Consider the following 22,240-nt stretch of genomic DNA (forward strand, 5'->3'; position numbering starts at 1 on the left):
AACACAGTTACCATGCAGGGCAGTGAGCAAAGTATACCAGTTATATCATTAGCATCAAATTACAGAGAAACTCATTTGAATCTACTTTGCATTGTGAAACTGACAAGACTAATTTATAATGGTCTTGTTTGGCCTAGTCGTAAAAATCCCCTAACTGGTACTTTTTTCGTTGTAAACCACAACATGCAACATTGTTTATTATGCTGTACAACTCAAAAATAGATAAAACCACACATGAAGAATATTTGATATTCATTTGAACATCTGGGGAAAGTTTCCACATTGCACTGGAGAATGAAGAAGTAAAACAGACAGTTTAAGAACATGGCTGTTTCAGTAAACATCCTCTCAGCTTCAAACAGAAAACCAGAAAATTGTGGGCAACATAACCTTGAATTTTCCAGTACATGTTCACAGTGAGCACAAACGAGGGCCTAAAAGTTCTACTGCATAACATCTTTACAAATTATGTTAGGGGCATAAATGCTCCACAACAGGAGAGCATGATGACATTATGCATTAACTATTAAAGCTGCAAACATTGGAATAAAATGTCTTTTACTAGTTTAATAATGTATGTAACAGCCTTCACTCTTCTTAAATAGAACAGGCTTAATAAAGCACACTAAAAATGCAATTGCAATATTTGTCCTAAGCTATTATGGAAGGATATAACAACATCCTTCTCTTATTTTAGTAATTCTGGGGTATATAAGCAAGTCAGTTTAGAGAAATTAATGAATATATTTTAAGAAGCATTTACAAGCTTGCAGTAAATAACCCAAAAACTTTTCTACTCAACTTCAGGTGATTAAAAAAAAATCCCCATACAAGCTGTTTTCAGTGATCGGAATGAGTACCACGAATGGAATTGTTAGACCCATTATGAATAACATTTAGTTAAACTTGGATGTATTTCAAGGCTGAGAGTTATTACAGTACTCTTGTTTTTAATCACTAGAAGTCAAAAACAGCATCGCAATCTTTATCCTCTCCTACCTTCTTCATGCCTATTTCATACGAGAGAAAGGAATTGTGTACAATTGTGCTTTCAATGAAAAAAATTACTTACTCTTTTGCCAGCCTGCATGTTTTCAATAGATTCTTCATGTGAACTAGTTGCACTCTCAACATCTGCAAAACATTTTAAACAAAGAAAACACTATTTTTTCGATACTTTTATGATTAATTACAAACAATGCTGCTTGGAAGAAATAACTAATTTCACTGTCTTGTTTAAACAAAACCATGGCTAGTTTTCAAACAGGCAAGTGAATTGCTATTAAAAAAATAATGCTTTCACACTGGCCTTACATGTGAATGATCTATTCTCATATCTTTGGATGATGCCCAATTAAAAAACATACGACAGGGTCTTTTAAGAGGTGCATGGAGCTTAGAAAAATAGAGAGCTGTGGGTGAGCCTAGTAATTTCTAAGGTTGGGACATGTTCAGCACAACTTTGTGGGCGGAAGGGCCTGTATTGTGCTGTAGGTTTTCTATGTTTCTATATGATTAATTTATTTGAATGACTAGATTGATATTAAAGGTGGCTTATGAAACATTTGAGGGAAAAGTCAAGGTCAACAAGCTTATGATTCTTTAAGGCCAAAACAAACGAACAAATATCTTTAATATGTTATTTTGGGTATTGAATGAAATTTGACCCAAAAAAATCACATTGTTCTTAAAATGTCCATTTGGAATATTACATCATAAATGAATACCATATGACAATACAATAGCGAGAGTCCATTCCCTCCACAGGCACTGCGATTGTGCCTTTCCACTCAGAAAGCAGTAAGTACCACTTAATGAAATATTTAAATTCCATGCTAACCAGGAAAATTTTTAAAGATTGCTTACGTGAACTTGATCGAGGGCCTTCACCTTGCGATATAAAGCAACATTAATGTCCTGAACGTTGAAAAGTGGATCATTCCAGATTTTATTCAACAAATCCTTAGAAAAGTTACTGACATAATACTTGCTGAAGTCCCATTTCCGCAATATTCGGCTTGGAACTGATGACTGCACATTCTCATGACAGCACTGACAGAAATACTTCCCTAGATATTCACAATAACGTAGTCTCTTTATATATTCTGTAAGGAAAAGGTAGGAATTGTTACACTCAGGAACAAGTAGGGAAAGATATTCTTCACATAGTAATTACACTGCAAATTTCAAGGAAACAAAAATCTGCATTCAACTAATTTCTTACTTCCCCTTTAAAAGACTAAGTAGCTGTTCTTCAAAAAAAAACATCTCATCTTTCAGCAGTATTATTTTTAAATCAAACACTGGAAGACAGAGACATGAAAAAGTGGTGATTGTGCCTTTCCAATAGTCTCAGAAAGCAGTACCACTTCATGAAATATTTAAATTCCATGCGACATGGCTGCTAAAAGGTCTGTAGACACCACAAAATCTTGTACCATTTAGCAAAGGATTTCCAAAAAATAATAAATTCTCCACCTAGAAGAAAGGTATGAGGAAGAACTGTGCTACAGAAATTATGTGGTATTTTTAAGACAACTTTTAAATATAAATACAACATGATATACAGAGAATTATATAAGGTTATCCAAGTACAAACAGAACTTTATTGTATTAGCTTTCTGAATATCACTCACCAGGGTCCACTTTGATACCACATCCTGCACAGCGGTAATTTTGTTTGGCAACAACCACCTTCCTCCTAAAGTAACATATTATTGTAAATGATATTATTTTAAGTTCAATCTAAAAAATGTTCATCAAATAAAAAAAACAGCCAGTTTAATTTGTATAGCAAGTTCTTACTTGGGAGGTGGGTGAATATTAAAGATTATTTGTGGCCTAGGTGGTGCCCACTCCAAGTTTCCACGTACTCTTATTCGTAGTTGGTAAATATCAGCATGCTCACCATCATCAGGAGATACCGGAAAAGAGTCTGGAATTGGCAAAAGCTGTAAGGAGGAGGAGGTTACTCCATGTGGAATTAGAATAATTAGTCCACAATCAGTTACATTTGGCTACAGAAACAAATCTACAAGCTCTGCTCTACAGCTCCTCAAGGAGATGTATACAGAAAGATTTGAACTTCTGAGCATCAATTTTTGGTGATTTGAATATCTACATCTCCAGTAACCAACAGGAGACCTTGCTACAAAAGTGAATAAATGCATCAGTGGACTTCAAGACTTAAAAAATTAAATTGTATCCTGTAATCCTCAACAATGGATTTTATTTATAAATTAAATTGTGGCTTCATATGTCCTTAGCTGCAAGATGACGAAACTAAATGCCTCACCTTCTGAGGAGCATCATGCTCAGGAACTAACCAGTCCAGTTCTGATGCAGCAGGAAGTTGCATTCCCTCAAACTGTTTGAGTAGACCCATAGCAACTGCTTCAGCCGAATTGGAATGAAGGAATGAAAATGAACTGGAACAAAAAATAAGTTTGAGTTATCCCCCTTTCAATCGAAATCACATGTTTATTATAGAATGTCCCATTTTGTTTTAAAATTTAAAGCATTTTCCGCACAAAAAAGGTCCAGAGATGAAAAAGCTCTAAAGTACAGAATAAGATCACAGGATGAATCTGAAGATCAAGGACTGAATAAACCTCAATATAATTTCTGAAGATTTCATTTTAAATACATGACCACTTTTAGCAGTTTCATAAAGCTCTGGCAACTATCGGAAAATAAAGCTTCCACTATTCTTGCCTATGGCAAACAAGCTTACAGTTAACTTCTTGCCTATGGCAGGTGATTTTACAGTCAGTTGTTTCCTTAATCACTGTAGCTTCATTGCCCCAGATGCAATGTAGTTTTTTTTTAATTGAATTCCATTCTAGCTTGAAGCAGTAAAAAGTCCAAGTGAATGATTTTACAAAAGCAGAATAATGAAGATTTGGCATTGAAACCTGATCAGCACTTCATATTACCAGTTTAACAGCTGACATTAGAACAAACAAGAGATACTGAAAAGGTAGCAAGACATATCAGTATCATTGGTATATGTGGGAATTCTAGCAATGTCTCCAGATAGCATTGCCATGAAGCAATATGCTAAGGAGAAAAAGAAATGATCACAAGGAAAACCTTTTGGTAAATCTGAAAATAAACTTTTCTAAAAGATATACTGGCTACAAAGGAGTCAGTAACAGCGGATCCAGATAAGGAAAGAGATAACTAGCTATTTAATGGATAGATGCATAAAGTGTGACTACCAAAGGAACAACTGTCCAGGGGATGGTAGAAATCTGACAGCACGTTAGGGAAAAACCCATGAACCATGCGTGGCACATGCTGGAAATCTGAAACTAACAAATGCTCCAAGTATCCAGCTTAAGCAAAACATTTGAAGAGAGAAACCACTAAGGTTTCTTGTCAATAACTGTCTGCCACAGTTAAAAATTGTATTTTTGTTAGAAACATTAAAGCTACATAAGAGAAGCTGCAAAATAGTCAGCATACCTTACATTAGTCTAAATTTTAATTTAAAAGGCAGAGTGGGATAGAATCAGCTTTTACAACAAGTTAAAGCATAATCAGAAAAATGGCAATTTTTTCACTACACATTTCACTTAGTCTTACATGGACTCAGAGTTTATTACTGACTTGGTGCTTGAAGCCAAACTCCTCCTAATATCTGCATCTGCAAAAAAGAAAAACACAGCAGTTAAGACTGTAACTGTTAAATAGTCGGAACTTGGAACTCACAGATCAATGTTTCAAACAATAGTTGAACACAATTATTATACTTTAGCTGTGTGAATCGTTTTGTAGCTCAAGATACCAACTTTTCATTTTAAAATTTGCAGTTCACACACATTAATACAATAATAAAACTGGAACTCATTCAAAACCACAAGATTTTCAAATCTGTGAAACTCAAGTCACTTAGAGATTTTAAAAGATACAACACTACATCAGTTGCACATGCAAGTTGCTTCCTTTACTATAAGTTCTCAAAGTGCACTGGGGGGGGGGAACCTAATTATTGTGTCTTTTTTAAGCCAATGCTTTCCAAGTATGATTACATTACTTCAGCAATAGAAGACAATGCAATGGGAATAAAACTACAGTTATTCTAAACAAGAAAGGGAATTACAATATATAATGATTACCCAGTTATCAGTCCAGTACTGCAAGTAACATTTTTAAACTGTATAAATAAATTGAATTTTTTGCCAGATTTCGAAATGATATTAAATAAAGCAGTTATGCTTCATTACATATCTTCAATAGTGCTTAAATTAACAAAATTTTTAGGTGCAAGTATCACATAGGTCCCAACTTGCAAGCGTGTGTGAGTTCTTCTCAAAATTTTCTGAATAAAATGATTTTTGTGTCAGGAATGTCAATAATGTTCAATAAAACTACAGTAAAAGTAACATCTATGTAACACCATATTCTACAAAACATTTGGCTAAACTTTGAACAATATTCAAAACAAGCAGCTAAAAAAAATGGTAATATTGAAAGTGCAACAACAAATCTAACTTCTATTACGTTTAACAAGAGATAATTCAAAATAAGTCTTTAGAAATTGAGAACATTACCAAAACACAACACTAACAGAAGGACCATTCCTCAGATCTCAATTGACAGTGTAAAATCTAACAGATCAAACTTTAAGATCAAACCATTAAAACAGTATTTTAAATTGAGAGTAACTGCACAAGCAGAATAGATGGGACAACATTAAAATCAATTTAGACAGAACAATGAGTTTTACCATGTTTGAAAATCCAATATACCTCTTTCTATTTCTTTCACTTTCAGGGCATGGAAGTAAGTTAAACACGGCATGAGACTCAGTCTCCGATGTGCTCTTAAAACCATGATAATTATGTGTTATTTATGAGACTAGTTTAATTGAGTTTCTGATCAACAGTGATTCACAGGAATACAATGATGCGGATCTTAACAATGATAATCTTAACAGTGCAGAATAACCCCGAAACACTAATGTCTATCACAAGAAAATTCATCCATATTCCTGCCTTTTTACACAAAATCTCAGGGCATTTTGCAAAATGTCCAATGATGCCATAATATCTATTATGTTATAATATAGATGCTGTTTGGTATCATGCATTCCCAAGAGAGATGCTACAATAATTTTGAACTGTCATATGTGGCACGCATATTCATAATTATTTTCAAAGATATTTCTCAGACCTCCAAGTTAACTTATATTCTGGACTTAAAATTTTATGCTTATCTGTAAATCAGTTGCCATTAGGGTTTCTCATGGTCTGTTGTTTGATAAGCATTCTTAAACTTTATGCATTCATGTGAAGTATTGAAATGAAAATAATAGGAGCAATAAGAATTATTATTTTTAACTCATTCCCTGTTAAACAATGTTATGCAGATACTGTATAACAGATTCTATCTATCCAAAAGTAAAACATACTCTGCTTCTCAAGGAAAGGTCCTTCCTTGAGCCTAACTAAAACAAAACACAACACAAAACACCAGAGAACTCTAGGGAGAGCTGCAGCCTTTCACAATAAATCTACAAACCCATTAATAAACTCAATTCACTCTCAAATGTTGCAATCAGTTGGGTGATCTTTGCTAGGTGCCATTATAGGCAAACTGGCCTCAACAGCTCCAAATTAGATGCAAAGTAATTAGAGATCCTCATTCTAATTTATTCATAGGACATAAATGCAGCTAACAAAGCCAGCTTTTACTGTCCATCTCTAACAGACATCACTTCACTGCTACCAGGAGAGAAGTATGTACTACGTTGGTGGGTCTTGGGTCTGGAATCTGGAATCTGTCAAGGCCAAATAGATAAGAATGGCAATTTTTCTTCACCAAAAGATATTACTGACATATATTTCATACTTTGAATATAAAGCACCGTAGAATTTGTCTTTAAATATGTTCCAAGCCAGTAACTTAATTGTTTTACTACTAAATACAAAAAACAACTCCAGAACTGATTCAACCTCAGTTATTAATAACTTAATTGCCATGTGATAAGTGGCCACTTGGACAAGGGCTGCCAAATCTGCATAGCACCAAAGGCAAGAGAGGATTTTAAAATGTGAGTTAATCAAGCTGGGAACAAAAGGCATTTTGCTCACAGTAAATTGGATCGTGCATCTTTAGGACATCATTTAAAGAACATTAAATGATCCTTACATCAATAACCCCCAACTTATCTCCCATATTCTTCCTCCATTCTTTTCCAAGTTCCCTTAAATTGGAACACTCTAACATTACTCATAGCAGCCTACATCTTACAGCAGCTCGAGGATGACTTAACTTTCCTAACAATCTTCATTATATGGATTCACCAAAATAAAGATACAAAAGATACAAATGTAGAAAAAAGGAAATATATAAATTATTGGCAGTAGACTGAGCTCTCCCTTAAGTACTGTGGAAGAATTGGGAAGGAAACAAAGAGAAAACAAAAATCAGACAACATCTAATTCTCTAATGAAGTACCTGAAAACAATGATGCCATTGATGCTGAGAGCCCATTCGCTGACATATGAATGAGGTTAGACTCATCAATACAATCTGTATGACACAGTGACAATAAGATTCACATCATTCCAATGGCATTTTTCAGCCGCAATTGTTAATATCAGTAGTATGCAGACAGGATGCATACTATATCTGCCTAAAAAGCAGAAAATAAACCAGACTACCACATCCTGGAGTACTCATCCATTCAATAGTTTCCTTCAAGTCAAAAGAAACTCCATGCATTTTTACAGCAAAAAATAGATCATTTTAGTGCAATATTCTGCTGCAGAACATTTAAAATAAAAAAAACATGTTTATTAACAATGGAAAGGTAATTTCTCCCCCAAAACAGTCATGAGTTCTGACTAATTCTCGCCTCTCCATTATGCTCAAGTGACAAATAAAGATTTTGTGAGATAGTCAAACTGTGGCATTAATCCAAGCAGCCCATAAAACAAGTGAAGAAGAGAAGACCAAGTTGGGGAGAATCTAATTCCACAGTGTCTAGTAAAAGGAAAGACTATGTAACTAGTTTTCATTTGTTCCACTTATTTAAAAATACCTGTGAGACTGACAGCTATACAATACCTTTTAATTCAAATTCATCAACTCCATCAGTGGTGGATCCAGAATCTGATAATGGTGCAGAATCATGGGAACTGAAAGGGGAGCCACTTTCAGTGGTGGTAAAAGCTATGAAGGAGAAAACATGTAAAAATTTTGCATTTTCCTGTGGTGTCTGAGTTAGCAACAGGACCAAAACAACTAGTAATAAACCCCGATGATAAAGCATCCTTGCGACAGTATTTAACATTTCAAGTTTAAGACCTACTTAACAGAATTTAGAAACTAATTTAGGATGATAGTTCAGTACAGTATTGAATAAGGGTTATTAGACTTAACTTGCACTGACAAATATAGAATTGTGATTATGATGGGGTCTGATGAGCATTGTTGGAGCTGGCTTTAGATTGAAGCCCTTGTGTCCTTTCTGGTGATATAATAAATCTTCTGGCTCCTCTTATAGAACAAAAGCACTTTCCCTGTAGACTAGCAATGATCTTCCCATCACTTAAAATCAAATTACTGGCAATATTCCTCATATCCAGGGTGGAAATTTGGTACGTGCAAATTACAATAGTGACAACATGTCAAAAATGATAATAATCAATCCATGTTTTTGTCTCTCCTGGAATCAATGGGTAGAAAAATCTGGAATTAAAATCCCATCATACAAATGTCAGGTTGAGGGGAATAAGTCTTTTAAAAAATTGATTGACTAACTTGTCAACAGATAATACTTTAGTATTAAAATGCAAGTTCCTTTTGAAGTTAACTTCACTAAATCACTCTAAATTTTTCATTTTAACCACATACAGAATATCTAATCAGATTAGAATTCAGATATTGAAATACTTGAACACCAAATTGAAGACTGCAGATTTGTACGTATGGTATTTACCTATTCAATAAGATTTAATCACATCCGCTACTTGGAAATTTTAATATTGCTATTCAACTTAACTTTTTTGCATTTTCTAATAAGATCAAAGTAATTTTCCACCTTTGTGCTGACATTTTGTTCGGTATGAAAAATGGCTCTTTTACCATTTCTTGTCTTTATATAATGTATATATTCTTAGTGCATTGCTTTTGTATGAATACATTACAATTTCCCATTTAAGCTCATTCCCTATTATTAATAACCACTTTCACTATGGCTCTGGGTTTACCAGTAAATTAAAATTCCTGTACAACAGTACGTCATTACCTGGGGGTCAATTTGACAGGTACTTAAAAAATACCTTCCTGGGCACCCTGGGCAGATTTTTTTCCAGAAGAACAGCTTCAATTACCCTTTTTTTTAATATTGGCATGGCTTCAAATGGATGAATGCCCTCTGCTTACATCAAAAAAAACTCCTACTTTTCACCACATGCCACAAATTAAGTTCACTATAATGAGGCTACCACTCTAATTTTAGACCCATGTACAAAAGGATGAATATAATATTTATATCTTTTAAATGTAAATATTATCAAGAATAATATCTATACATACTGTCTGACTCAGCATTCCTGACCCGAGGTAAAAGCTTTCTGGTTTGGATTTGTTGTCGTCGAATTCGAATCTTCTGTTTTAGTTCCCTTATTTCTTTGTCACTGTCATCTTCATCATCCTCCATCATGTGTTTATTCATTAAATTGCATTTCATCAGTTCAATAGCAGCAATTAATGATTCAGAGATACTGAAGTGTGCATTCTCCTAAGGAAAGAGTTTGCATATTAACAATATATTTCCAAACAAAGCAGGCCGAGAGTGCCTGAAAAATTACACAACTTCTCCTTTCAACAAAAATGGGACTATAATATACATACTCAAAAATTTAAGGGTGGCAAAACATAATGTAACTTGATAAATTCTCCACAACTAATAGCCAACATTCAGTGTTCTAAATAAAGCAGATGCAAAGGTTTAGAGATCAGTCAAATCCCGATTGTGGAATAATCCCAGCATAATATAAAGTTTTATATTGTCGTTATGATTAAATTAAGGTGCATAACATTGCGAAAGGTATTAACAAGCCAAATACTGAGAGATAGACCCAATATACGAAATCTTAAATGATTACATTCATCCATATGAATAGTTTCTGTGGTTTAATTACTTGCTTTAGTGACCTATAGGTCGAGATACAAATAATTCAGAAATATGAATTTGTCCCATCACAACAAATCAAATAATCTGCAATTTTAAGAAACTTTTCAATAGTAACAATATAACAACATTATGTAGTGAAGAACTATTTGGTCCTCAATCAAATCTGCCATCCTTATCCAGTCTGACTTACTTATGACTTGATGGCCCAATAATATGCAGTGAACTTCATTTAAGTCAACTGCACTGCAATAGCTGCTCTAGCTAGGCCGGGGGTCGGCAACCCGCGGCTCCGGAGCCGCATGTGGCTCTTTTACGTCTGTGCTGCGGCTCCCTGTTGCTTTGGGAAATAATTGGTTGTGGCGACCCTTTTCCTGGCACATCCGAACCGACTCACAATTAGATAGCCTACGGGGGTTTGCTAGCACAGAGCTTTGGAGCCTCTGCGCCATGGGGGGCAGGTTGAGGGAGGCTTAAAAGTGAGGCTGAAGATTTCGAATAAAGTTTTTTCCTTCGACTGCAGTTACCGACTCCGTGTCGTAATTTTAGCGCTGCGTGTAGCACACCGCTACATGGTCAGTATTTAATTAAAATGTATTTTATGTTAGTTTGTTAGTTTTTGAAATGTAAATCTAAATTTGAAGATTATGGTGATCTTGTACAATCTAAATAAGACTTTGTGGCGACCCATTTCCTGACACATCCGAACCGGCTCACAATTAGCCAGCGTTCAGGCTAAGGGAGATAGCCTACGGGGGTTTGTGAGTACGTGTCTTTTGGAGCATCCGCGCCCATGGGGGGCGGGTTGAGGGAGGCTTAAAAGCAAGGCTGTTTAGTTCGAATAAAGCTATCTTTGACTGCAGTTTACTGACTGCGTGTAGCACACCGCTACAACGTGTTTTTATCGCTGGCTGTCCAGAGGGGAGGTGCTGAAACGCTTTGTCGCGTGTCTGGAAGAAGTGAAAACTTTCCTGGGCAGCAAAGGGCTCACCTTTCCTGAGCTGGAACAGCCAGAGTGGCTGGAAAAGCTACACTTCATGGTAGACATAACAGCGCACCTGAACACGCTGAACACAGCTCTTCAACGGGGTAAGGACGTACAGCCCTGCACATGTTGGAGGATGTTTTGGCATTCGAGCGCAAGTTGACGTTGCTTGCCAGAGATTTACAGAAAGGCACATTGTCTCACTTCCCCAATTTGAGAGAGTTCAAACAAGGTCACGACATGATAAATTCGGGGTATTTACATTCTGCAATCATCGCAATGCAAACATCGTTTGGGAAACGCTTCTGTGAGTTCAGAGAGGAAAAAAACACATTATCCTTCCTGGTCACTCCCCTAAGCATCGATCCATCCCTACTGAATACAACTGCATTGTCAGGTGTGAGTCAACCTGAACAAGGATGATAATATTTTAATTGCCTATTATTTTACGTATATTCATATGTTTTCATTGTTCAGTGAAATAGTCCTTTTATTTTTCAGGTTGACAGCTGGCTGACGTTATTTTTGGTTTGCTGCTGGCGGCAAATTTAAGTTTGGCGTTTTTCATAAATACAAGAAGGACTCAAATAGACGTTGAGTATTTTACTTAAAAGTAACCTTCAACCCAACGTCTTTTTTTCGGAGGTCAAAATGTTTTTGTTGCATGCAGAAATGTAATTTCGTTTTCTCTGCAGGAGTTCATCAATTTCATAAATGCAACACATTATAGTTTGTTTATACATAGCATAAAGGCAAAACAAAACGTTGTATGCAGTGTTATTTCATTTTAAATGTCAAACGGGTTTTGCGGCTCCCAGTGTTTTCCTTTCTGTGGGAAACGGGTCCAAGTGGCTCTTTCAGTGGTAAAGGTTGCTGACCCCTGAGCTAGGCGTTACCATTTGCTTTGCTGATAATAAACAAACCAAATCCAAACAAATCACATAATAGTGAATGATACAAATAGTTCAAGACGAATTCAAAAGGAGCTTATTGCACAACTCAAAACAATATTGGACCACATAATTTCTTACAAGGGCTGCGAGAAGGAAAAAAAAAATCAGATGAAAACATCAGTCATTACAATGCAAGTTTGTTTCTAATGCACTCACCCACAACTTGAACCTTTCTATTGACCTTCCTTTCCATAAAACACCAAGTTACAACTTAAAGTCTGTCCTGAGCCTTATAGACTCATCAGGCCAGTGCTGATGCCAGTTTCCATGGCGTGAAGTGATTGAGAGTATGAGACTTCCCCCCCCCCCCCCCACCGGATAGGACGCCAGTCTATCGCGAGGTTAATCCCAAGCATTTTGACGGTACCTATTTTCAGCTGGGTGGACTGGAGCAATGTGTGGTTAAGTGCCTTGCTCAAAGACACAACACGCTGTCTTGGCTGGGGCTCAAACTCACGACCTTCTGATCACTAGTCTAACACCTTAACCACTTGGCCATGCGCCACATCATAAAACTCAAGCAGCAGCCTTTCAACTCTATTCCACCATTCATCAAGATAACTGTTGAATTCTCTTATAGCACCATTTTCCAACATTAAAAACCTATTCTTTGCTCCTTCAAATGCCCAAAAATGGATCGGTCTCTGCTTTGAATGAACACAATGACCATTCTAAAGAGGCTTTTGGGGTGGGGGAGGGGAGTCTAGAATTTCTAAGGTTCACTACCTTCTGCCTGAGAAAATTTCTCATCTGAATCGCAAATATATGACCCTTTATTCTGAAACTGCCTCCTGGTCCCATATTCAAGATTGTTAAATGTCATTTCCAGAACACAATTATAAAGGAGAACAAAGTAATTGTTATTCCTGATCTGATGCAACACAAAACAAAATAAACACAATGAAGACAATAATAAAAAAAAAACAATAAATACACAAGATAGCTTATATACACAAGAGTGACTGTACGTCCACAAAGAAGATGGCGCCAGTGAACAACACAACCAAGGACGACATCCTCCAGGCGGTTCAGAAAACTACTCCTTTTACGTCTTTATTTCAAATGTGGTTCTGCTTTTGTTGTAGGCTGTGATCTACTGTCCAACATGTGTGATCTACATTTTAGTGCTGTGTTTTCGGGCTGACAGAACTTTGCAGTCTCCAAGTGGATAGCCTCCTCCCTGATGGGAGTGGGACAAGCAGTCCATGAGCAGGGTGGGAGGGTAGGTGGGATCCTTCATGCTGTTACTGGCCCTTTTCCAGCACCTTTCAATATATATGACCCTGATGGCAGGCAGGTTGGTGCCAGTAATGCTCTGGGCAGTTCTGACTTCCTGTTGTAGGGACTTCCTGTCTGCCACAGTGCAGTTTTCACACCATGCAGTGATGCAGCTTGTTAGGATGATCTCTATTGTGCATCTGTAGAAGGATGCGAGTATAGATGTACATAGTGCAGCCCTCTTCAGTCTCCTCGGAAAGTAGCAGCATGATCCTCAGCCATGATAAATATCCTCTCTGCATTCAGCCATTAAGCCCTGTTATAATTTGTATCCTTCAATGCGATCTGTTTTCATTGATTTAAACATTAGAAAATACAGCCCCAGACCACAAAACCTCTAGACGTGGGAAAAACACCTTATTTCTATAAAGTAGTTGAATGAATACTGCATTCCCTCTCTGGCAAAACCCTCTCCAGATCTCGCTAGGCCCTATACAATCCCAGTAAGACTATTACTCCTTAGTTACTCTAAAGCCCAGAAAAGAAGCTTACTGCTCATACATACAAAAACTCTAATGCTGAATGATAGCTACAGTACCACCACTGGTAAGACAAGAAACATCAACAGCTTGCAAATACTCATCAAGAATCCAGACATCTGTGGCCAAACAAGGAGAGAAGAAATGACAAACCAAAATTTCAGATATGCTCCATACAGTCACCCCACTTCAGAAAAAATACCCAAAATCACAGAGGAATTTCCTTAAGACAGAGGAAGTAGGGCTACTGCTATAACCACCCACAAGCTGTAGCAGGCACATTAGACTCAGAATAGGAATAAGAGTGAATGAACAGCTTCTGAAGGGTCGGAAGTGGAATAACTGGCGAGCCCTAAGCTGCCTCTGACATGATGAAATTGAGTTGCTCTACTACGCCACAGGTCTGCAATTGCAGTGAAGGCAGACTACACAACACCTTTTTTGTAAACCAGCTTATATGTCCATCTGTCCATGGACAAATTTGATTCCAGTGGGTGTGAAGCACAAGGTAACAACATTATTTAAGAATCACAGCTTCAATTCACATATTTGTAACAAAATTATAAATATACCTTTTCCAAGTCAGCACAACTTCCAAAATCCTGCTCCGACAGATAGCTGATCAGAGACTGGCCCTGTGACGGCCGGCGAAACATTCCATCGGAATTGTTTGAGCGCTGTGATCCTTCTAAAAGAAAGAGCAAAACTACAATTGGACATAGAGTCATGCGCAACGCAATCAAAGATACCATCATTTGCTAATGTGCGACTGAATGTTTGAGCAGTCCAAAATCTAATTTCTCTGTCATTGTAATAAAACAGTAAATTCAAGGTCAAGTTCAGTTTACTGGCATTGTACTATGCACATGTATACCACCAAATGAAACAACATTCCTCTAGACCAAGATGCACAACAGTGCATATAACTCACACACATAACACGAAGTAAAATTACCACAAATACATTAACAAATAATAAGGCACATATTTGATACAAGTTAAAAAGTAAACAGTATTGGTGCTTCATAGATGATGAGATCTGCGTGGTAGCAGAGAGTTCAGTAGTCATATGTTCTGGGAAAGAAGCTGTTTCTCATCCTAATGGTTCTTGTCCTAATGCTGCAGTACCTCTTGCTTGATGGTACGATGTAAAAGAGATTGTTGGACGGATGGGAGGGATCATTAACAATGTGGAGGGCCCTGTGTACGCAGCACTCCTGATAAATATCTCTAATAGGTGGAAGAGAGATGACCCTTTCAGTAGTCCTTGCTATCCTTTGTTGGGGCTTGAGGTCAGATGCCTTGCAATTCCTATACAAGACGGTCATTCAGCTGGTCAGGACTCTCCCAATGGTACTTAAGCAAAATGGAAGGAGGTAGAGATGCTGCTGTGCTTTCTTCACCAAAGAAGTTATGTTAAGGGACCAGGCGAGATTGTCCATTATGTGCACTGCCAGAAATTTGGTGCTCCTAACGCTCTCCATAAAGAAGCCATGTTTGTGCACTGAGGAATGGTCAGCATGCATGTTCCTGAAGTCCACAATCATTTCTTTGGTCATGTCCACATTCAGACTCAAGTTGTTTTGCTCACTCCATTCTGCCAGACGCTCTACATCCTATCTGTACAATGCCTTGTCATTTCTGTTAATGAGGCCAACCACTTTTGTGTCATCAGTGAACTTGAGATTAGATTTGAACTGGATCTAGCTATGTAGTCATGTGTCAGCAATGTAAACAGCAGTGGGATGAGCATGCAGCCTTAGGGGACACCAGTGCTCAGCACAATGGAGCACAGAGATGCATCTACTAGCACAGCCTTTCTATCAAGAAGTCCAAGATCCAGTTATAGAGAGGGGTTGAGATCCAAGGAGGACAATTTACCCACTAGCTTCTGAGGGATGATCATATTAAATGCTGAGCTGAAGTCAATAAACAGCATCCTGATGTATGAGACACCATTTTTCAGGTGGAGGACAGAGTGGAGTGCAGAGGCTATGGCATCATCAGTGGGATGATTTGGGTGATAACTGGAAAGGGTCCAATGTAGCAGGAAGAAGAGATACAATGCAATCCATAATGAACCACTCAAAGCACTTCATTATTGTTGAGGCCGTAGTTGTTGAGGCAGGTTACTGTCAACCTCTTGGGAGGATAGAGGCCAACTTAAAGCTTGAAGGGACAGTGGACTGTTCCAGTGAGAAGTTGAAGATGTCTGTTTGAACCTCAATTAACTGGGCTGCAAAGTCCATCATCACTTGACCAGGTATGTTATCAGGCTCCACAGCTTGACCTTGACTAGGATGTTCCCCAGTCTGTGCGGCTTCAGAGCTGAGAGTCAGACATGGGTACAAGCAGCACTAGGGCCCCATAGGAGACTGTATTGGCTCCGTTCCTGTTTACCCTGTACACCTCAGACTTTAGATACAACACTGAGTCATGTCATCTACAGAAACTCTCATGAATCAGCAATATTTGGGTGTATAAAGGGAGGATGGGAGGGCCCTGATGGAGGACTTTATCAAATGGTGCAAGAGATGGTGATGGACTTTAGGAAGACAATGCCTGCTTTGCTCCCTGTTACTATTGATGGTGAGGACATGGATGTGGTGAGGATCTACAAGTACCTGGGGTACACCAGGATGACAGACTTGAATACAGCACCAACACAGAGGCTGTGTACAAGATGGGCCAGAGTCGCCTCTACTTCCTGAGGAGACTGAAGTCCTTTGGAGTGAAGGCCTCTACTTCACATGTTCTACCAGTCTGTTGTCACCAGTACAAACTCCTATGCGGTGGTGTGCTGGGGCAATGGCTCAACATGGGTGATGCCAACAGGCTCAATAAACTGACTAGAAAGGCCGGCTCTGTTATAGGAGTCAAAGTGGACACACTAGAGACTGTGGTAGAGCAAAGGACCATGTGGAAAATCCTGGGACAATTCTGGACAATGTTTCTCACCCTCTCCATGCCACCTTGGCTAAACAGTGGAGCACTTTTAGTAATAGACTAAGACAACTGCACTGCTCCGATGAGCACTATACGAGGTCATTCTTACCCTCGGTTATTAGGCTCTATAATATATCAACCTCCAGCCGGGGAAATGATGGCCCCTTCCTGTTAGACTGCTTGTGGTAACTTATTTTTTATTCTTTCTACTTCTCTTCTAATATTTATATCTGTGCACTTGTAATGCTACTGTGACACCATAATTTCCTTTGGGATCAATAAACTATCTATCTATATCAGCTGTGGCCAAACAAAATGCCTACTCTTGGGGAGTAAAGGGGGTACACCTCTCCAGTTATCAGACTGAGTGTAAAAAATATTCAGCCCATCGGGAAGAGAGACATCATTATCACTGGTGCATAGGATAGACTTGCAGTTCGCTACGGACTGAATGCCCTGCCACATGCATTTCATGTCTCTGGTGTCACAGAAGCGGCCATATATTCTCTGTGAATAATTCTGCTTTGTGGGAAAGCGCAGCTCTTGCTGACCTGGGAGCAATCTTACCCCTCGGTCTGAAGGCAGCATCCCAATCTCTCAGCTGTACCTGGCCCTGTGCTATTAGTCATGACTTCTGATTTGCCCTCGCATAGATGTGTTTAACAATGGTGACATCCTCAATGTAAAATTGTGTAAAGTTATACATACACAAATAGATTTTTCACAAGGTGTTTTCAAGTTATCTAAAATATCTTTACAGATGGGAAACCAGAAAGATTCATTTTCAAAAGCTGATTAAGAGTTGTGTGTTTTAATGCAACTGAGCCTTTTTCTACAGCTCTAAGATGTAATTAATTAGTTGATTAAAATAGTAATTTAGCTAATTCTACAGCAGGCCTAAAGCATGAAGCAGTTGCGAAGGTAAATTACACAAACAGGCTACTTCCACATTACTAAGCACCAATATCTGATTAAAATATAGGATTAAGTCAACAAATCACCAAATTCATTTAAAACTGTCTGGCTTAACTATTACTTATAACTGCTAAATGAGACAAATGATTTGGATGTCAGCTAACACAGAAAAACAAACTAATCAGGAAACTTTAAAATTTAAATTGAACATCAATTTACCAATATACAGCCAATCAAAATCTCTGACAAAATGAGTATTTTATGAAAAAACAAGCATAGTAAAGTGAAAAAAGATTTTAAGTAGCATTTACCGGCTTCCATGTAAGGAGAGCTAGGCGTGCTAACTTCACTGCTCTGTGCTGAGAAAGGACCATTCTCCTTCTGGTGTCTAATCTCTGGATGTGATTCTAAAACACAAAATCCAGTTATTTGTTTAGTGGAAGAAATTCTTCATTTTGATCTGCAGGGATTTTATTCTTTAATTATATTTCAGACAAGTAACTTAAAATTCACATTCCTCTCCTGAAAAACTAATTATTCAGGATATATCAACAGTTTTGCAAATATGCAATGGAAAGCATGCTCTAATAGTTAAACTTTGTTTAAATTAACTCACTTTAAACAGGCGATAAAAGGAACAGAATCTCTTTGGAAAGATGGGGAGAAGCAACATTTATGCAATTGAAAGTAAAAATCTACAAATATTTAAATTACTCACCAATTTCAAAATGCCAAATAGATTAAATCAGAACAAAATAATGAAATACATAATGGTATTAAATGCAAGCTAGGTACAGAAGTGGTGGCAGTGGTCATATGAAGTAAGCATCAACCAATAACAGCAGAAATATTTAGAAAAATGTTCAATTTACATTAATGGGATGGATTAACAAGTATAAATAGCACCTTAAACACTAAATAATTTTTATCTTTCTTCAAGAGATTAGTTCCTTCATTACTTACAACCAGATTCTATTCAGTGTGCAGAGGATGGATACAAATCACTTGTAAAGAGGCCATGTACAACTAACCAAATAGCTGTTGATAGTTAAAACTGTATCAGAATATTCAAAGCAGGTCTGTGATTCTGCAGTTGCTTTGCTTGGCACTGAAGTTTTTAAAAGAACAGCTGATAATTGACCAATCTAATTACTGAAGATCATTAAAAAAAACTTTAACTTAAAGAAGTCAATCAACCAAGCTAGCTGCTGCCTGATATAAACTTGGGAGTTCAAACTGCGCACATATGGCAAATGGCATCTCTAAGAAAAAGTAGCAAGAACACATTTGAGCTGTTTTTATTTAGAAATGAGCATACAAAGTCAGAGGCCTCCAGATATCAGCAACACAACTTACTCGCATACTGCACTAATTTCGGCTTGTTGACAAAAAAGTGAAAGAAATGGCATTGCATGTTTTTGGTCTCTTACTGTCACTACCTTAAGCATGCTATCCACAACTCAGAATAAAAACCAGTTACGTTCACTGTTGGTAGCAGGGCTCAATGTGAAAACTCACGAATGCAAACCGTAACGTGGTCTATTACACAAGTGCCTCCTACTGTACTTTTATTATCTCTTCTGAACTATGGTCCCAATTAGCCTCAACCTAATAAATTTACAGATTAACAGCATTTATAAATCATCTATATTAATTGCCAAAATAAAATGAGAATTCATGTTTGAAGTCTACACAATTAGGGGTGTTTGGAACTAGCGTTCCAAAAGTTTCCCGATCCATTGATGGGACAAAGGCTGTATCAAAGTGAAATCTGGAGAGAAAACAGTTCCCCAAAGCCAAAAAATAAAGCACTCAGACATTCTGCCCATTTGCTATTCATCAATTCACAATTTTAGCACAGGAAAAAAAAGTGGAAAACAGATCAAAGTGAACAAGATATTCAACCAAGATATAATAGTGTTGAGTAATAAAATTTTTTCATTTGTAATGTTTCTATTTCACTTCTAGAGAAATCAAGACAATTGTATACTGTATATGATTATATACCACACTCAAATATAGCTACGTTGAGGGAAGTGTTTAATGAAGGGTCAATATTACTAAAGCCTGCACCAAAACAAAGTTTTGTTATATTGATTTATATTAATTGATTAAATGGATTTTGGTTCAATGCCATATTATCTAAATTTGCAGATGATGACACTGGAGTGAACTGAAAGAAGGGACAAAACACCAACACATTGGAAGAAATCATGCTATGATAAATGAAATTTAATACTGAGAAGTGCAAGCCATTATATTTTGATAGGATAAGGAGAACCAACATTAACTACTAACCAAAATTAACAGCATAATTTGCAAGTTTTCAGCTAATACCAAAACTTATGAGACTACAGTGAAAAGGGTTGTCAGAGATTACAACAGGATATCAAAGTGGGCAAGGGAATGGCAGAAGAAAGTTAACTCGGTAAAGTACACAATGCTGCACTTTGGGATATTAAGCCAGAACAAGACATATAGTTCATAGTAGGGCCCTAGTAAGTCCTGGTGAGGAGAGAAACCCAGGAGTACAACTACATATATTCTTGAAACCAGCATCGTAGGTAGATAGAATGATGGTGATGTGTGGCACAATTGCCTTCACTGCTTAAATGATTGAATACAAGAGACATTACAGTCATAAAGTTCATCTGTTCAGCCACACTTGGAGTATTGTGTGATGTTTTGGCTGCCACACTACAAAAAAAGCTGTTATTGACAGGGTGCAGAAAAGATTCACAAGGACAATGTGTGGACTGGAAAGCTTGAGTTAAAGGACAGGTTGGATCCAATGAGTCTAATTTCCCTGGAGTGAAGGAGATTAAGAGGTGACATAATAGGACATATATAAAAATATGAAAGGCTGAGCTAGGACAGCTATCCAGAGTCCATTTCCCATGGTAGGAATGTCTTAAATTGGAGGGCAGAGGTTAAGGTGAGAAGAAGAAGTTTTAAAGGGGATCTGAGAGATAAATTTTTCACACGAAGAGCAGCTGGTATCTGGATGGAGTTTGTAAGAGGTGCTGGTGGAAACAGAAAAATTAACATTTACGATGCATCTTATTCTGTACTTGAATGAACTTGGCATAAAAGTATATGGAATAAATTAACTCTTTCAATGTTGTAATTATGTTGTGAAACAATTTCCAAACACCTAATGTTAGAGCAAGAAATAAAGAGAGTCTTACACCTATACAATTATGGAATTTGCTGTTCTGGGCATACACTAAAATATGCTAAGTTTTGTTCAATGAGATCCAGTCTGCATTCTTAGGAGGTTAATGAGGTTTGGCTTGTCACCAAACACCCTAACAAACTTCTACAGATGTGCTGTGAAAAGTATCCTGACTTTTTGCATCATGGTCTGTACGGCAATTCAAATGGACAGAAAAGCAAGAAGCCGCAGAGAGGACTGGACTCAGCCCAATATATCACAGAGACATCACTCCCCACCATTGGCAGTATATACAAGACACCTTTGGTATTATATGCAACAGGTGCTGCTCAGGAAGGGAACATCCATCAAAGTAAACTTGACTTTGACTTTAAACTGAAGGAGCAGAATATATGCATAGAATGTATCTCAATTAGTAAGCTATACTCAACTTTTTAAATTAAGTGGCACTTAGAAATAAAGTGCTTTGAAGCAAAGATATCTGAAGGACTGTCACATATTAAGGTAGCAAGATAGGTTATTGGCTGAAGCAACCTCAAAAGTGTAGAGAAATAATCAGTTCCATTTCTGCCTTTTATATATAATGCTGATACTGCTGGTATAAGTAATAGGTCTGAGGACTGCATGCTGCTTCATAATACTAAAAATTAAAGTTATGACAGCATTTGCAAACCTTCCACTGGGTCCTCTACAATAATTGTGATTTTCCGCAGGTCTCCTTGAGAAAGCCGAAGAGTAAAAATGGGGGAAATGAAAGGTCACAAGACAAAAGGATTAGAGGTTAGTGTAAAATCCTTTGCAGTTACACTATTCCCCCCCCCCAAAAAAAAATAGATACTATATTTTTATAGCTCATAAGACAATTCAATTCCAAAAGTTCTATACATCCCACTAACACTATTCAAGATAAGGTGCTGGAAATACTTAAGCTGTTCAGAAAGCATTCTGTGAAGAGAGAAATTAGTTGAAATTTCATTCAATGACATTCGAATGTGCATTAACTGTATTTCACTCTGCACAGAATTCTGCCTTAAGTATTTCCAGGTCTTTCTTTATTTTAATCCTCCTTGGGAAATTAGCTGTGTTACTCAAGAAGGATTTTTTATTTTGCCAATTTTGTTCTTCTCCAAAATAAACAGCCAGGAATATTAAATGTAAAGGTCAAAACATTGGTCACCATAACTAATTTTTGCAACAATCAGGGTGAGTACTTTATTTAATAAAGTAACAACAAAATATGTGATCAATGTTTTGGAAAGTCAATTGACTGCAAAATATTTTTGATCAATTATAAACTTATAGAATTTGCCGTTGGAGGTGAGATTTTTAGTCATTTGTTACCATCTTAGATCATGTGCCAAG

The 22,240-nt window shown here is 37.2% G+C and overlaps 1 protein-coding gene across 3 annotated transcripts in view; it reads right to left on the reverse strand.

Moving 5' to 3' along the window:
- Window positions 1–22,240, reverse strand: part of rubcn (rubicon autophagy regulator) — a 131,033-nt gene that overhangs the window by 11,721 nt on the left and 97,072 nt on the right. For all 3 annotated transcript variants that reach the window (XM_059944377.1, XM_059944371.1, XM_059944386.1), the window contains 11 exons: window positions 18,015–18,110; window positions 14,415–14,530; window positions 9,550–9,754; window positions 8,077–8,181; window positions 7,465–7,539; window positions 4,588–4,648; window positions 3,296–3,428; window positions 2,806–2,951; window positions 2,637–2,701; window positions 1,867–2,105; window positions 1,073–1,134 (listed from right to left, as the gene is read on the reverse strand). In XM_059944377.1, the coding sequence (XP_059800360.1) occupies window positions 1,073–1,134; window positions 1,867–2,105; window positions 2,637–2,701; window positions 2,806–2,951; window positions 3,296–3,428; window positions 4,588–4,648; window positions 7,465–7,539; window positions 8,077–8,181; window positions 9,550–9,754; window positions 14,415–14,530; window positions 18,015–18,110 (1,303 nt within the window). The remainder of the gene's footprint in view (window positions 1–1,072; window positions 1,135–1,866; window positions 2,106–2,636; window positions 2,702–2,805; window positions 2,952–3,295; window positions 3,429–4,587; window positions 4,649–7,464; window positions 7,540–8,076; window positions 8,182–9,549; window positions 9,755–14,414; window positions 14,531–18,014; window positions 18,111–22,240) is intronic.

The sequence above is a fragment of the Hypanus sabinus genome, chromosome 2 (genome assembly GCF_030144855.1).
Source record: "Hypanus sabinus isolate sHypSab1 chromosome 2, sHypSab1.hap1, whole genome shotgun sequence".
In the NCBI taxonomy this organism is placed as follows: domain Eukaryota; kingdom Metazoa; phylum Chordata; class Chondrichthyes; order Myliobatiformes; family Dasyatidae; genus Hypanus; species Hypanus sabinus.